Genomic DNA, 18,926 nt, shown 5'->3' on the forward strand with positions numbered 1-18,926 from the left:
ACCAAATCCTCTCTGGTTGCAGGGGTGGCAAAGTGCATCATCCAGAGCCCAAGGGCAGCAGTAACAGCAGCTTTCACCAGCACCCCCATCCAACAGTGCTGGCAACAGAAACTCTGGTGTCACACTGCTCAGTGGATGCAGCAGGGTACATACAGGACAGTTCCATGGGGTGACTGTGACTGTGGGGCTGGCTGCCTAGACTCCAGACCTGATTTTCCACCCATCATGTAATGATTAGCTCATCAACAGCCTCTCAAGGAATTCCTTTTCTGCCTAAATCAGCCAGAGGCAATTTCTGCAGTCTACAACTAAACCCTAAACATACTAATTCTTCCCTTAACTTTCGAGCACATGTATTTTTTTTCTCTTCATTTCACTGCTATCCCCTATGACCTGACTACTGTAAAGTGTGACACCTCCTTGAATGCAGGCACCTTCCACTCCTCCTAAATGCTGCTACCAAAGGAAATTCCCTTCAAATACCTCTTGTAGTGATGTCATTCCATCCCTGCTCCTATGGTTGGCTTTAAAGTCCACTAAGGCAGGATAGTGTCAGGTTATATAAGATTGCCTTTCAGAATAAGTGGGGATGGGGGGTGTGGGAGTGAGAATGGGCAGACAGGGAACACACCGAATATGTACAGACTGTAAGTCACAGCCCTATTTGAATAAAGTTTTAAAAATGTGCCCTTTACAATCATAATAATATGATAGATTTTCTGAATCATAACTCAGGGCTGCACTGAATTTGAATACAGGGTTGGTCCTTAATAATCACTTGCCCATTTTTTTCCCTCTCCATATAAGCTAAAAATGGACTGTATTGCCCTACAATTAATTTGTTGACTACAAATTAATTTTATTATCCAAGACAGGATAATAAACATCATCAGACAAATCAATACACATAGAATATTGATATTCATGCTAGTCTACACCTAGAACTTTGTTTTATATAGAGAGGTCAATTCTAGAATGCCCAAATCTGCAAAGACTTAGTAAGGAGAGGCTAAATTTATCCTGCCTGTTATAGTAAATAGAAATAAAAGAATTCCAACCATTATTAAGATTGCCAGATAGATACTTAAACACAATTTTTAGAAGAGTTTTTAAAAACGTATGTGCCTACTAGCTCACATAATACAATGGAAATCACTGGTATGAGTTATTTGTTTTGTAGCTCAAAGCCAGAAAAGACATTTTATTATAACTCACACATTGTTATCCCCTTGGCTCCTGGTGTGGTATGTTCTCCTTCCTGCTGTTTTCCCATTCCTTAACTCCACGGCGGGCAGTTCTTTGAAATAACAGCAAAACTGCTCAATGTTACTATTTTAAAAGGAAGGGAGAAAATTATTTTTTTTTTAAAAAGTAAAGAATAGAACTGTAAAGAAAGTTCTATGAAACCTATACATGGTTTTGAAGGTGTGGTCTTTCAACTCTTTCATTTAAATTGTACTCAATGCAGGGCTGGCCGGTTAGCCCAGTTGGTTAGAGTGCAGTGTTGGTAACACCAAGGTCAAGGGTTTGAATCCCTGTACGAGTAGCCACACACACAAACACAAAAAAACCAAACAAATGCAATCTCTTGCATTGACTTTCTTCAATATGGTTCTTCATTCCAAGAAAACAGGATAGACAGATGACTGTAGAAATGAACAAAGAACTTGAAACAAAATCTCTGTTCAAAAAAATCCAATTTTCCCTTCATCTATAGGTTGTCACCATTTCTTTCTTTTAAGGGGGCTCATTTCCAGGTAATCAATAATTTCCTCAAATAAAAACAAACCATGAAGCCAACCACATTATTCAGATATATGATACAAAAGCATAAGGAAAATTCAGTAGTAACTAGAATTTGTTGTTTCAGCAAGAACAGAGAAGCTCAGCGGCAGTCCCTTTAAGGAGAGATCAAATATGGCTTCTGCTCCTTTTTAGCAGTGTGACCCTGGGAAGATAATTTATTCTGGCCTTTGATGCCTCATTAAAACCTAAAAGTACACAACTTTCAAAATAATTTATTTTATATAACTTAGGTCAGCCTTATTAGCAATTTTACTTTTACCACTTGTTTTACATTTTGAAGACCTTCTAAACATCTGGTCTTATGACTATGCCTAAGACTCAACAAATGACTGAAATAAGCTCTCTGAACAAGGTTCCCCATACCCCTGGAGTCTGCAAACTTTGGCCCACAGGCCATATCTAGCCCTCGACCAGGTAGCTTTTACATTTTTTAAGTGACATTTACTTTTTTAAAGCTTTTACATTTTTTATTTTTAAAGGGTTATTAAAAAAAAAAAGAGGGGGTGTGAATATGTGAGAGAGACTGTAATAGCCTAAAAGACTAGAGATTTTGTCTTTCACAGAAAAAGTTTGCTGGCTCCTGCTCTAGCTTATTCAAGAACTAAGTAATAACAGCAAACAGCTGTTTACTGTCAAGCACTGCTCTAAGTACTAAAGACAAATTATTTAATCTTCCCAAATACTCTATGAGGTAGGGACTATTATCCCCAATTTTACTGATGGGGAAACTAATGCACAGGGAACTGAGGTAACTTGCCCCAAGCCCTATGACTAGAGTAAGTGGCAGAAACAAAATCTGTAGCCAGAGTCTTTGCTCCTAACCTTTAATGTCAGATACTTGAGCTCTGACTATAACGTTACCTGAGTGACTGAAGGATGGCATTCATGAAACACGTGTTCCCCAAATTCCGAAGGCCTGTGGCACAAATGGCAGTGGTGCTTCCCTGTAAAATGGGGCAAGAAGAGGCCATCAGTGACACCAAGGGAAAGTCAACTGTTTTGAACAGCAAAGCTAAGCAAAGGCCTCTATTTGAAACTCTAGCACCAAGCCAATTTGGAATTGGTCCTTTTCTGTCCAATGAATATCTCAAGCAAACTCTTTCTAGTCTCTAAGTGGATATTTTTAGAAAGCTGTTTCTGATCCTGGCATTGTTCTACATAGGACTATCTTACTGGAACATTATGAGCAAATCAGCATTAATAAGTACCATGGTACCCAGTGCAAAAAAAAAAAAGAGCAGGAAAATCCTTAAAAGAAATAAAGTTTAAGACTTAAGCCTTTATAAGATTCTATCAAAACTAATACAAATTGAAAAAAAAAAAATGTATATATTTATAGGCTTCAAGTATTTTTGTCCCCAAACTTTTAACTCTAATCTATGCATAAATGACCAATACATGTTTTCCTAGCAATGGGATATGAATCTTAAAAAACTACCTGAACTAAATAGACTTAAAGTCTAAGGCTTGGCTTTCTGATTAGCTCTACAAATGCACCATGATGTAAGAGGTGAATCTACCAATCCAATCCAAAGCATCTCTGCCCATAATTCAGATGGCCAGGAAAGCACTTTATCTATTTCTTCCACAAAATCATAATACTTTAATTGTGTGCCCAGACATAGCTAGCATAACAGAAGAAGGGTAGATGCAGGGCAAAAATACTGGTTCATTTAAAAACATGTAGTGATATTTAAATTCTATTAATCTACTAATAGCTAATACACCAAATAACAGATGGTTTCCAGAACGAGGAAGCATATTCTTTTTATGGTGAAATAACATTAATGAAGTCCTAAGAAATAAAACTTTACCAAAACATCAGACCCATAGATTTTGCACTAGGGATCTCTAACAGAAGGAAGCAAGGATTTTTGGGATCCCATAGAAATGGAATAATAACGTGCATGAGTGGGCATTAAGAGCAAACTGCTTTTGTCTTTGCAGAAAAGCACAGCAGTAATGCTGATGGAATGAAGGCACTGACAGATGGATTCACTGGGGTCACATCAAGAATCGATAGTACGAGTGGCCAACGTTTTGTAAAATACTCCAAGTCCAAGGCACATGTTTATATAAGTTTATAACAGGGAACATTAAATGTTAGAGTTGTTAAAAAAAAAAACAGTGATTAGAACTCAAGTAACACTTATAGTTGAATAAGTTTTAGTTACTTACATTTACTTTTAATAACTTGCTATTTAGTGATGAATTTTCCAAAAGTTTTCTTTTCCTATGCCTGTCAGCAGTGAAAGCTGAGCTACTGAAACACAGATAATCAAAAAGACATTAATATAAACATGCTACACAGCAGGTTAAAGAATAAACTCAAACTGCCCTTAGCATCTGGGGTCAGGCCCACTGTGACCCACAAGTATTTGAAGTGAACTGAGGAGTTCCACTGCATAGGAAATCTGCACTGCTCCTCCAGCAGGGATGGGGCTGGAAGTAGCTCCCAGCAAAGCTGGCCAGGGAGATGAGTCTGTGAGATACTCCCTCCCCACCACCACTCTATCTGCCCAGTTTCAAAAACAAGAAGATCCATTCCTTACAATAAAAGGAAAAACCTGGTCTGACACAATTATTCTGAAATTTAACAGTAAGTCTCAAATCATATGCTATTTCTTAATTTTGATAAAGGTATCATGTTTTGCTCATTTGTCTTAATAGATTATGATATAATCTGAGTTTGAGGAATCGTAAATAAATTATAGGAATATAGGCACATACAAAGTCATTTGATTCAGCTGTGTTACAAGGCATATTCTAAAACACATCCTAATTAGCACAGAAATTCTGAATTAAACTTGCCTTGTTCAAATTTTTTGACTTTCATCAAGAGATTTTGCTTAAAGTTTATCAGAAAGTTACTCTCAACTTTAAAAGGTCGCTTTAAAATTAGGAGAACTAATCTAAAGGAAGTAAAAATTATGGTTAAACAATAGAGACTTTTAAGTCCACCAATTTTTTCCCACCTTCTAAAAGTATTAAGCCAATCCAAAGTAAATACATAATTATTTTTCTTTCCAAAATTTCCACATGAACTATAATGTCTTTGGAATATCAGATCTAGTGACGGTCAGTTGCTTCAAACCTCAAAATATTCTTCAGAACTGTGTGTCTCTCTCTCAGAGTACTGGTGACTACAAGATGAAGAGACCATTCCCATGTACGGGAATACTTCCAAAAGTTCATGGAAAACAAATGAAAAGATAATATGAATCTTTCCACGAACTTTTTGAAGTATCCTTGTATTAGGGTGTTAAATTATTCCTTCACAAATTGTGAGTGAAGAAGTTAAATCACAAGTACAGTATATGTACTACTTAGTGACAATGCCCAATACTTAATTTCCAGTTTTAACCTGTATAAATAAAGCATTTAGCTTTTTAAAAGAGAAGTTATTACATTTTACCCTCAGTGATTCACAAAATGGCAGAATCCTCTAGATCCACACTAATATGATAGTCACTCATTACACGTGACTATTAAATTTAAATAAATTAAAGTTTAAAATTGTTTCTCAGTTGCATTAGCCACTCTTCAAGTACTTGATAGCCACATATGGCTAGTGGCTACCATATTAGACAGTGTAGATTATAGAAAACTTTCATCACTGCAGAAAGCTCTATTGGCCAATGCTGCTCTAGAAGATATGCAGAACAGTCCAAAGTTAAATAAAACACAAATGTGAGCCTACTTTTCACATTCCTCTATACATTAAACCCCATGTTTGCAAAACATAAAAATGAACTTAAGTAATGTTTTTCAACATAGTAAATGGACTGCAAGGTAGATTTTTCAGTGGAGCCAGGCAGAAGTGTAGCAATGCAGTCTGACATCTTTCACCTGATGAAGTGATCAACGGATAGAAAAGATTTCAAAACTGTATAAACATAAGCAGGTTCTCAAATGCCCTCTTTTCTCTTTTACTTCATTCTGATTAATTTATTTCAGATTGAGATCGTAGTCTTTTCTTAGAGAAAACTATAAGTGGCAGAAAAAAATAGTCTGGAAGCTACCCATTTCTATAACAAAGAATCAAGTTAAGTAAGATCGTTACAATAACATCACCATGCCAAAGAGTGATATTACATAAATTACTGCAGGAATCGCCTACTTTACAGTTCATTGTGAGCAATTTCAGACAAATTAAATATTCTGGATCTGTGTATCTGTACCTGTGTCTTTAATCCTAGAAAGGGCTCATGCTACTCAGTTCAAATTAAAAGGGAAAAAGCACTTTGCGAAAGAAAAGATCCAAAAGATGACAAGCCAAAAAGTACTTAGACTCAAGGTATTTTAATTATTTTAGATTTTTAAAAAATCATTATTCAGGGCTTGCTGGTTAGCTCAGTTGGTTAGAGCACAGTGTTATAACACCAAGGTCAAGGATTCAGATCCCCTTACCGGCCAGCTGCCAAAAAAAAAAAAAAAGATCATTATTCTTCCCTTATCAGCTTTATAATCTATTCAGTCAACGAGACTCTGAATAAAGACTCTGGTTAACAAGTACTATACAGTGTCGCACTTGAAGAAGTTAGGTTATTTCCTCTGTGTGTACAATTATGAAATATTCTATTGGCTTTAAGTTTGCTAAGGGACCCTTGCTTTTGGCTTGTTTCCACAATACCATCTATACATCAGCTGCCAAAATAAATTAGATGGAACCTGATGATTTGGGGTGATTTACACAGATTTCACTTGAGTCAGCAGTCATTCCAGGGCCATGCTTCTATCCACTGTGGCTTCAAAGGCATTGCTAATTGGGTTTCTGTTTATCCCTTCAATTTCGAATGAGTTTTATCTGAATAAGCTATTTGGCTATAGCAAGAAAAGTCTATTCAGATAAATACTTAAATTTTTTCATGAAGATAAAGCATTCACAGCTCCTTGTAATTTCAAGTGATATATACTGCCTCTAACAAAAAAAGAAAAGAAACTAGGATACTTGCTATCATACAGATGCAAAGTGGACAATATAATTACACATAATTTCCCTTTAAAATAATGCATAAATCTTAGTACTTCTAAGCAGACCTCATAATACAGTTGACAGGGATTTTCTAATACCAAAGGTAATCTATGATGACTTAATATCATTTTCTGCCCTTTCCTTGCACCTCCAACATATTCCTTGCAAATTAATTAACTTATAAATTGGTGGGTAAAAACTAAATAAGAGGCTATTGGGCCCTTGAATATGCTTTAAGACAAATATTAAATGAAATAAATACAAAACTATGACCATTAACTATGAGCAAAGTTTCAGATATTCAAACCCAAGGTTTATTTAATCAACATTTCAATCACATTAAAAACATGATATAATTATGAAACTCACAGACAAAAATCCCACTCAGAAATTCTAAAAGACCCCTCAAATCCCATTCTATCCTCTTCTCTTTCCCAACACCTATTACTTACTTTTCCAAGTTCTGCAAGTGTTCTCTGACTTTCTGTACCAGTCCCAGCTTGGTGTCATTAACCACAAAATCATCACAGCGATAACTGCAAGGAAAATATTAATCAATGTGTGTAAAGAGCTTGAGGAAACCACAGTAATGAAATCACTAAAAGCCCTGGCTGCTGCCAAGATGATCACATGGCTCTGCAGGCAGTTACTGTTGGTGGTAAGTTTAAAGAGGACTTGGAATCCACACTGGAATGTTTTTTAAGAGTCTTTTAAAAAAGCCACGTAGGCAATGAACACTAGCTTCTTTTCACGTTTTTATTCAAAAGTTCTTCAATTCCTCCTTTGAAAATGAAATAAGCTGCTACATGTGTTACATTCTTTCTAGAGATGCATAATATATGGAAAATGAAATAAAAAGCACCAATTCTTTTCATGTGGCATTAAGCCTAAAGCTTTAAGGTGACACTTCCAATCCAAATTAATAGGGAATTTGGGGGAGGAGAGATTTAAGTGAAAAGCAGGGAAAAGGTAATTATCCTGTAGGGATATTTGAATAGAAAAACTAATTTAAAGCTATACATCTTAATCATAATTTAATTAAAATAAATTGAATTCAGATGAGTTTGGTAGAATGACTTGTTCATTCTGAAGCACTAGAAAACAAAAGCATAAAACAGTGGCTACATCTTTCAGAAAACTGATAAGGGCTTTGAAGTAAAATGTTTAAGGCTTTTTAAAAAATTAATAATCTGTGCATTTCAGCAAGTCAATAGGCAAGTTAATATAAGGAATCACAAATAATAAACTTCAACTTGTGCATTAGCGTTTAATTTTTTCCTGGGATAAAGGCCAATTTTAACAAAAACAACTTACAAGCTGGCACTAAGATATTCTTCTGAATATGTAGCTTTGTATAAAACCATTTGTTATAACTACCAAAGAATAATAAAAAAAAACCCAAAAACTGCCATTTTGAGCAAGCAAAACTTTGAACTATGAGTTAGTAAACTGTGCAATTAGTAAAAATTAGGTCATCTCTAGCAAAATCCAAAAACATCTCATATATCTGAAGCCAATCTATGCAAAAAATTAGAAAGGGGTGGGAAAAAGTAATAATTATAAAAAGATTATACATGAAAGCATAGCTTGTGTCTTTTATTCAGAGTGAAAATTTTAAGTGAATGCTTTCAAAAACTTTAGAATGTTATATATGTAACACACACCCCATTAAGTGTCCCCCAGACTGTCAATCAAGATTTCTCTGACGTATTCTCTAAGTTCCCAGGGTCAATTCCTAACATTTCCACAAATAGCAAAAGCAACCTTTTACATCCTGGATTGCTTTCTATGATAAAAGTACCACTGGCAGGAGAATAAATTCTTCACTGGTTTTATGACAAATACATAAAGAGATTAAATCAGTGAAAAGGTTTAATTCTTTGCTCCCTCTCAGCATAAATGTTAAGAGGGTAACATCTACTTTGTATATTTGAGCTTAAGGCAGTTAGTATCTCCATGAACCTTAAGCAGTCACTGAAGAATGAAATTGCATTGTTATTTTACTTTTAATTCCTACTTGCATTTTCATTTTGTTTGCATAAATTTATGTATGTCATTTGGATAAAATAGTACTCAGTGTTCAAAACAAAAACAACTCCAAATGCTCGTGTTCATCTTGGAAGTGAAGTCTAAGAGCAAATCCAGATCACTTTATGTATTTCCGGGATGCGATAATACCTCATTGAAAAGTGAGTCGCTAACTGCCACAAAAAAGTCATTGCTTTGTTTAGAGAAACAAATTGTTTTCAAATTCAGTTAAATAAATGATTTTTCATTCTTTTTTGTGTGACATGGACTCAGCCTAAGATATAAAATTACATTACATTTGCTAAAGTAACATTTTCATATATTTAAATATAAACTTATTTATGGCATTGCTCTGTTCTTAACTAATCTGGCTCAATTGGGTCTAGTTGCTTCATTTCTCTAAACTTGCATAACTGAAGTGAATAAGTTGCTCTAGAGTTGCATTAATGTGGCTAGTGCAACTGAGAAAGTATATTTTAATTTTTAAAAATTTTAATTAATGTAAATTTTAAATAACTGAAACAGTATAACATCTTTTTCCACTAAATACTTTATAGTTTGATAGAACTATATCTTGCTTTTTATTACATTGTGTAAGATGTATGGCAGGGCACATGTCGGGTGCAAGTGTGATTTCTAGCATTACACAGAAGCAAATCACCAATCTAGTTTGTGTCAACAGAATGATTCAGTTTAAATGATTTTTCTGTGCAACAATTATAGCATTGTAATACGTTTATTTGAATATTTTATGCAGACAGCATGAGTTACAGTGATACCTATGTAAATCGTAATTGGCATTTAAGTTAAAATACTTTTTAAAATTACAATATAATTATGTTAGTTTACTAGCTTAAAAATTAATGGAAAAATTTTAACTTTCAAATGAAAGCATACTACTGAGAAAGAATCAAGAGGAAATAAAGAAAAAGACTAAGAAGATAATGTCACAAATTTTACAAAAAATGGCAATTGCAATTTGCTGCAGTGGAGCAAAATTAAAAAGCTGTTTGTATTTAAAAAGTTTTAAGATTAAAGTAGACAATAGTAAGAGACATTTTCAGCAAATGCATTTTAACTTAATAATAAGTTGCCTCTCAGTTGAAAAATAATTGATGAAATTAGTCACAACCAATGAAATCAGAATTAAACGTATAACAAAAACAATTTTTTTAAATGATTTTTAAGGGATTTGAGCTTGTAACTTCAATCAGTTATAAAATGGCTTGGATTCTTGCTCAGTAAAGAAAACTATTTTTAAATGAAGAGATGAAATATTAAATTATTATTTCAGTTAAGGAAATTGTGTTTTAAAATTATGAGGAAAAGATTTAAAAGGATTTTTTACAAAAAGCGAAAAATCTTCAATTGAGCCACTAAGCAATAGTCAATGAATAAAAGACCTTTCTAACAATATTAAAGATCAAGTCAACATTTGAAAAATTGCAAGTACTTTTATTTTTAGCTTTAGATGAGTTTTACAAGATAAGAGAAACTGCCCAATTAATACTTTGGGTATGTTTTGTCTAAAATGACTTCCAAATTTACAAAGAAATGTCTTCATCAATTTGCAACCCTAAAAAAAAATTGATCTTATGTTGTAGATATTTTTGAATCTTTTAGATCTGTCACTTTCAGCTAAACATGAAAGTTAGTTTCTATCAAGACAATGTTTGGTTAAAGATCTAGACTTATTGGAATTATTGCCCTTATTACTTTGTTCCACTGTGTGATACATATTGCAAGTATTTATGTTTTGAGGCAGACTGTATCATGAAGGCAGTTATTAAAATTTTTCAGTATATATATCCAAATGCTATGAATCATCATTACCAGTTTATGAAACTGTTGGAAAAAAAATAGAAGACAAATAAATTTAATGACCACATGTTCTTTGCAGATGCTTGAATTGTGGAAGAGTTCTACAAAAATTTACTGCACCATTAACTCTAATTCAAGTTTTATTGAAACATGAGAAACACTGACCAATATTCAACAAAGAGTAAACCAGGAAGAGATTTTTAAAAATCTCAGTGTGATTTACGTTTTTTCACAGATACCACAATTCATAGGAATTAGCTAAATCTGAAGATCCAAGGAGAGAAAAAGCTTATTTGTGACCTAGCTAGACAGGTACAAAAACGTTAAAACCGAACTTTTCATAATACAAATCAATAATGATTTCATATATTTTTCAACATGAATAAATATGCAGATTTTTAATTGTAATAAACAGCATTATGTAAGTTGGCTGCAAAATCTATGAGAAAATTGTGAAGAACACTTTGTTATACGAATAAACTTAGAGTCAATTTTCAGTTTATATAACACCCTTTTGAATTTCATGTTGATAATATTGTTTTCACAAGAATTAGTGGATTTACTTTACTTAGACAGATGTTTTGAAACTGATATGCTTTTGCTTCTAAGTCAAATCAATTGTTCTATAAAGTCAGTTTTATCAATACAAATATTACAAATATTAGAGAAAAACAATTTTTTTTTTTTGGTTTTGGCTGCTGGCTAGTGAGGAGATCCGAACCTTTGATCTTAGTGTTACCAGCACCACACTCTAACCAAGTGAGCTAACTGGCCAGCCCTTAAAGAAAAATAATTTTTTGGTATTCCATTTATTGGAAAACTTTTAATAATGTTTGGAATAGTGTGAATCTACTTTTTTAACTACAATTTTTATAAATCTAAATATAGATCAAATATTTCTCTTGAAAATTTAGCATCTGAATTGGGATGTGTTGTAAATGTAAAAATACATACTGAATTTCAAAGGTTTAACATGAAAAAAAGAATGCAAACTATCTCTAATAATTCTTACACCAGTTACATGTTGACATAATATTTTGGATATACTGGTTTAAAATATACATTTAAAATTAATTTCACCTGTTTCTTTTTTCTTTTTTAATGTGGTTACTAGAAAATTAAAAGTTACATATATGACTTGCATATTTCTCTATTACACAGTATTGCTAATCTAGGGTATCTAAGACACTACCTCTCTAAAATTCTATACTACTACCCCATATCATAAAGTGGTAACGAACAGAACTCAGAGTACAAGAACTCAATTTTATTTTGGCTAGATTTGTTTTCACTGGCTTAAAAAAAATTTTTTTTGAGTTTTTATAACTGTCCTTATTTCTCAAGAGCCAATTGTAGGTGCTTTTACAGTGACTAAAAAGGACACTTACTTTTCAGGATGTAAATTTTATACAGTCCAAATTTACCACACTATACAAGTGTTATTTCATTTATTATTATTATTTAAGGAAAGCACCTGCTTCCACAGGTCAAAACTTCTAAGAGTGTCTGGCATGTGGTAGAGGATCAAGAAATGTTAGTTTCATTCCTTTGTGTAAACACAAGATTCACAGCATACTCCTCCCTAGCTGATAACATTCTTCCATTTTGATTTCTTCTTCCTTCCTGGCCCAGAGGTAAAAAAAAAAAAAAAAAAAAGGAAGTGGCAACAGTGGGAAATAAATAAAAATTTAAATGTTGCCTGGTTGCTTTGTCTTTAGATGAGAAGCTGATTTCAAACTGGAAACTATCCCACTAATACTAGTGTAATAAAGTCCCCAGGCAAACAGAAGGACTTAAACAAATCCTAAAAATCTCTTCCTGCTTTACTACAACTGTATTGAAGCTATTTGATCAGAATTATGCTTCCCTCTAACACCTGAAAAGAAATTTAGCCCATTCTTCTTAATTTCCTCTTTGAGAAGATTATACCAGAATAAGAAGTACAAAAAAAGTACATAACTTATAGGTTGTGTTTCAAAAGCTTGTAGATGGGTCCTCTGAAACATGGAATGCATTTCCCATTTTGAAACAAATATTATAATATGTGGTTAAATGCCCTAAGTGAAAATATACACATTTCCCAAAATGTAGTTGAAACAGTATTATGAAAAGCTCTATTCCTTTCTTCTTTTTTTTTTTTTAAGGCAAGTTAAATGAAGCAGTGAGAGAAGGAACAAAGAAATCTGTAACTGGTTGTGATCAATTAGTTGTAAACACCACTGCACTCAGACCTGCCTTTCCTCTTTATATACTACTGGCACTGAGAAACTGTGACAGGAGAAACCTAGCACGATTCAGTTAACTTGATCAGTCTTCGCTAGGAAAGGAGGTCCAGGTTTCAGCATCTCTTCATAAACGTAAGACTTCACGTATTTTACAAACAGAAGTCTGGAACTGCCTACATTATATGACCAACTTTTAGGCTATTAATTTTATACTAAGGCACATTTCTGTTTAGTGATTTTAGGTGACTCTTCAAGTATAGACGAGCTCTACTTCTAAGAGACTACTTGTCAGATAAGGAAAAAGATTCATTTTTGTATTTAGCGGAAGAAAGAACTACTAAAAAAAATAAGTAAATTGAACATTAAAAACAAAAAATATTATTTAGAAATCTGGAAACATATTAGAGATGTTAGATAAGAAAACAGGACACAAAAAGGAAAAGTAAAAAGAGGATTGATGTCTTTGTTTACTTCTAACATCTGAATCAAGCAACAATATCATCTTGGCTATGTAAACATTAGTCTCAAACCCAAATTCCTTGAGCCAAATATGATCTTAAAGTAGTTTTACATTTCTTTAAGCCAGTAGTTAATAAACTCCTAATTAAATGTACACTATGGTATTATATGCAATCTGCTGATAACAGAATATATACAACTGATTTTACAACTGTGCACTTAAAGAACATACACTAAGTAGCAGGTAAATTTTCATAAGAAATATGTTATTTATTCTATTATATAATTAAGGAAGTAAAAAATTGATAAAATCACAGCTTAAGTTATTCCAAATTCTGCTCACTCTAATAAAAAGAAAAAATGAAACTCCAATTTTTAAATTACATTTACTTCTTATGTGTACATTTCTAGATTTGATTTATTTCTAATTTCTAACATCTAACCATGCTAACCTTGCTACTCTTCTTTCTATAATCTCTCCCAAAGTCATCTTTTTTCTCCTTTATTTCAAACAACATTCTATTCTACACTTTGGTTATTTCCTTTGATGTGATATCTTCCTCTCCTCTCCTTTATACAGTGACTTTCCAAGCCACAGCTATCTGTAGCAAAATTAAGCTATAGTACTTGATGGTCACCATAACGTCAGCCTTGCCTAGATTTTCTTCCTTTATATCCTTCCCTTCCAATCTTTCCTCTTACTTCACTGTTATTGGCTCTAATTTCAGATTTAAGCTTTCATCCCATATACCCCCAACACCCTTAACTCGATATCTTCCATTTCACACCATTCACTTGTTTAATGGCTAAATAATATTCCCATTTGGTGATTTCCACCTTTACTTTCTTTCCCCATTCTCCATAAATGAAAACATGCAGCATGGCTCAATAATTTTCTTGTCCTAAAAAAAATTTTTTTTTTTTTTCGTGACCGGCGCTCAGCCAGGGAGTGCACCGGTCATTCCTATATAGGATCCGAACCCGCGGTGGGAGCGTCACCGCGCTGCTAGCGCAGCACGCTACCGAGTGCGCCACGGGCTCAGCCCTTGTCCTAAAATTTAATGTGGGTTTACTTCCTTAAAAAAATTCTAACTTTAGAAACACTTATTTCCTTCCTAATTTTGCCTGTACTACTTCTAAAAGATAAAACATTACTCTTATAAGAAGTCTTCATACTATTTTCATCAGGTTAAAAATAAACCACAAAACTGAGTATCCACCACCCCATATACATATATATGTATATGTATTTATAATAATAAATTATAATACAAGTAAATCTAAATTATGTGTATATTATAAAAAAAGAGAAATTTCAAAAGCATGAACTAGAGATGAAATAAACTATTTTAAAATATCTTGCTATTCATGATATCCTCATAGCTATTTCATATCTTCATACTATCATTAAACTAATTTCTCAAAATATAATATACACATAGGGTAAAGGTTTGACATTAATGATAGAGGATATAAATTCATACTTTACACAGTCTTACTGATAATTTTTAAATACTTTGTCCAACTTATCAGATCTGATTAATCTGTGTTTTTATTAGAAGGCAATATTTTTACCTTGTAATATGTTTGATGAGCTCAGAAGTAAGAATGTGTGTCCGTTTGCTTTTTTCTTGTTCATCAGTGTTTGATCTTTATCATCTTGCAGAGTTTTGGGTTTTTTTTTTTTAAACAAAAGTACAAAGCATGGAGATTAAACAACATGCTCTTGAATAACCAATGGGTCAAAGAACAAATTAAAAAGAAAATTAAAAAATTTATTGAAACAAATAAAAACAGAAACACAGCATACCAAAACCTATGGGATACAGCCAAAGCAATACTAAGAGGGAAGTTTACAGCAATAAATGCCTACATCAAAAAAATAGAAAGATTTCAAATACATAACAATGCATCTTAAGAAACTAAAAAAGCAAGAACAATCCAAACCCAAAATTAGCAGAAAGAAATAAGTAATACCATGTGCAACATGGAAGAGCCTGTAGAAAATTATCCTAAGTGAAACAACCCAGGTACAGAAAGAGAAATACCGCATGTCCTCACTCATAACTGGGAGCTGAATCCATAAGTAAACAAATGAACAATAAAGAGAGACAGAGAGAAAGAAAGAAAGAAAGAAACTATCACAGTATATGTTGAACTTTAAGAAAACTAGAACTGGAAAAGGGGAGGGGAGGAGAGAGGGAGAGGAATGGAGGGTAATGAATAATTGGTCAATGGACACAAAGAATGATTGCATGTTGTAATGATGAATAAGCTAACTATACTGATCTAACCACCACACATTCTACACAATTATTGAAAATCAACGTTGTACCCCACATGTATGTATAATGAAAAAAAAAAAAGGAAATAAGTAATAAAGATCAGAGTAGAAATAAATGAAAATGAGACCAAAAAACAATACAAAAGAGACAAAACTAAATGTTGATTTTTAAAAAAGATTGACGAGCCATTAGATAGACTAACCAAGAAAAAAAGAGAAAAGACTCAAATAAAATCGTAAATGAAAAAGGAAACATCACAACTGTTACTATGGAAATACAAAGGATCATTACAGATTATTATGAGCAACTACATGCCAACAAACTGGAAAACCTAGAGGAAATGGACAAATTCCTGGACATATACAATCTACCAAGACTGAACCAAGAAGAAATTAAAAACTTGAATGGATCAATTATGAGTAACAAGATTGTATCAGTAATAAAAAGTCTCCCATTAAAGAAGAGCCCAGGAAAAGATAGCTTAACTGCCAAACTCTACCACATTTAAGAAAGGATTAATACCAACTCTCAAACTCTTTCAAAGAACTGAAGAGGAAGGAACTCTTTCAAACTCATTCTATGAGGTCGGTATTACTCTGATACCAGAACCTGACAAGGACACAACAAAAAAAGAAAACCATAGGCCAATATCACTGATGAAAATTGAGACAAAAATCCTCAAACTACATATAAGCAAATCAAATCCAGCAGCATATTAAAAAGATCATTCACCATGATCAAGTGGGATTTATCCCAGGGACGCAAGGTTGGTTCAACACACATTAATCAATAAACGTGATTTATCACATGAACAGAATGAAGGACAAAAACCATATAATCATCTCAATTGACGCAGAAAAAGTATTTGATAAAATCCAACATCTCTTCATGATAAAAGCCTTCAACAAATTAGGCATAGAAGGAACATACCTCAATACAATTATGTCCATATATGACAAACTAACAGCTGATATACTAAATGAGGAAAAGCTGAAAACTCTTCCTCTAAGAACTGGAACAAGAAAAGGATGCCCACTCTCACCACTCTTATTCAACACAGTACGGAACTCCCCCAGCCAGAACAATTAGGCAAGAGAAAGAAAGAAAGTGTATCCAAATTGGAAAAGAGGAAGTTAAATTGTCCCTGTTGGCAAATGATATATACAGAAACACCTGAAAGCTCCACCATAAAACTCTTTAACAGATAAATAAATTCAGTAAAGCTTCAGGGTTACAAAATCAATATATAAAACTCAGTAGCATTTCTATACAACAATAACAAGCAACTTTAAAAAGAAATCAAGAAAGCAATCCCATTTACAATAGCTACCAAAAAAATAAAATACCTAGGAATTAATTTAACCAAAGAGGTAAAAGATCTCTACTATAAACGCTGATGGAAGAAACTGAAGAGGACACAAAGATAAGGAAAGACATTCCATGTTCATAGGTTGGAAGAATTAATATTGCAAAAATGACCATACTACCAAAAGCAATCTGCAGATTTGGTGCAATCTCTATCAAAATACCAATGGCATTCTTCACAGAAGTAGAAAAAATAGGACTTGCAGTCAAAATGGCAGAATAGATGGTCCCCAGTTTCACTCTCTCCCACAAATCAACCAATTTACAACTATAAAAAAGCAACGACAGCCAAGCTGGGGCTGCTAGAGCTCAGGGGAAGAGGAGGAGAGATGTGCAGAGTGCACAAAGGTGGGAGAAGCCACAATGAGAGAAGGAAAAAACCCCTTTGACTGTTTTGAACCCTGGCCATTTCCAGGCTGGAGCTGCTGAGTGCATGGAGCAGGAGCTGGCAAAAAGCCGCAGCTGTGCCCTTCGAATGAAGTTGCTTGGAGGCGGCAGGGGAGAAGACGGCCTTGGTGGCCCCCAGACCAGCAATACCACTAGCAGGGTTCCTGTGGACCCACACAGGAGTGAGGAGCCAGAACAACTGAGAAAAAAAAGGAGACACTCAGAGGCTGGTGAATCATCACAAGGGACTGGAGCACAGCCCATCACATGGGAAGTGTTTGGAGCACGGGTGGTGGGGGAGACCAGCCCACCGGGAGAACACTGGGGCACAGCAAGGACAGCTGATCTGCACCCCAATCAGTGTAGGACCACTCAGAGGAAACTTCAGGAATATAAAATTGCACAGGGTGTGCTTTGATGAAAAGACTCAGGCCCAGACCAGTGTTTCTACACAACCCAGGTGCACTAGATTTCACTAGGACCGGAAGTACCTATAAAGTCAACCATTAAAACCTGAGCTGCACAAAAAGCCTTCCCCAGGGAATCAGCAGCAAAGCAGCAATTTAGCTCAACCACAGAGCTCAAGTACTGGTCCTCACAGGAAGTTCCCCCATTTTAGAAGTAAGCAAAGGATAGCAAATTAGTTCCAGCACAGAGTCTGAGTGGTGGGAATAGCAAATAATGCAACACAGAACTGAAAGAGAAAACAAAGTATCCACAACCGGAGACAAAGTTTGATATTAACTGGTAATGGTCTCATTTCACCAAAGAACACCTGTAACACCTAGAAGGACCAGAAGTCCCCTGGGCTACCAAACCAGAAAAGGAGTAGGGCCAGGGGCCTCAGCCACGCCCCCCAACACCCACAACCAGTCCCAAAGGTGGGGGCCCAAGGGCCTTGGCCACGCCCCACCCCTGCCAACCCAGTGATGACCACTGAGCCACCACAGGAAGCATCCCAGGCTCTTCCGAACTGGGGCAGTGGTGGGCCTCAGGCCTCAGTCACATCCTCCCAACACAATCAACCAGCCCAGTGACGACCACTGAGCTGCCACAGGAAGCATCCGAGGCTCTCCTGAGCCGGGGCAGTGGGGCACCTCAGGCCTCGGCCACACACCCCCCTTGCCCCCACTGCCCTGTCAGCCAGTGACGACCACCAAGCTGCAGCAAGAAAGGCCCCAGGTTCCCAAGCTGGGAAGGTGGGAGGCGAGGGCTTTTGTCACACCCCCCTGACATCTGCACCCAGCCTGGCAACGACCAAGCCACTGCTAGAAGCCCCCCAGGTTTCCCCTGTGGGAATGTGGTGGGTGCCACGGGCCTCAATCCCACCCCTCCTCCTTCCTCCTTCTTCCATCATATTTCCTTCCCCTTTCCTCTCTCCCCCTCTTTCCCAACTGCTCTGCAACAACATCACAGAATGTAAAAAAATAATATTAATAAAATAAAATAAAATTTTAATGCAAAGAAAGAAAAAAGAAATAGAAAAAACAATCCTAAAATTCATATGGAACCACAAAAGACCCTGAATAGCCAAAGCAATCCTGAGCAAAAAGAACAAAGCTGGAGGCATCACAC

General features: G+C 34.9%; 1 protein-coding gene across 2 annotated transcripts in view; it reads right to left on the minus strand.

Moving 5' to 3' along the window:
* USP3 (ubiquitin specific peptidase 3) overlaps positions 1-18,926 on the minus strand; it is an 80,219-nt gene that overhangs the window by 26,256 nt on the left and 35,037 nt on the right. For both annotated transcript variants that reach the window (XM_063090460.1, XM_063090461.1), the window contains 4 exons: positions 7,234-7,317; positions 3,985-4,069; positions 2,668-2,750; positions 1,216-1,329 (listed from right to left, as the gene is read on the minus strand). In XM_063090460.1, the coding sequence (XP_062946530.1) occupies positions 1,216-1,329; positions 2,668-2,750; positions 3,985-4,069; positions 7,234-7,317 (366 nt within the window). The remainder of the gene's footprint in view (positions 1-1,215; positions 1,330-2,667; positions 2,751-3,984; positions 4,070-7,233; positions 7,318-18,926) is intronic.

This window comes from Cynocephalus volans, chromosome 3 (genome assembly GCF_027409185.1).
Source record: "Cynocephalus volans isolate mCynVol1 chromosome 3, mCynVol1.pri, whole genome shotgun sequence".
Lineage (NCBI taxonomy): Eukaryota > Metazoa > Chordata > Mammalia > Dermoptera > Cynocephalidae > Cynocephalus > Cynocephalus volans.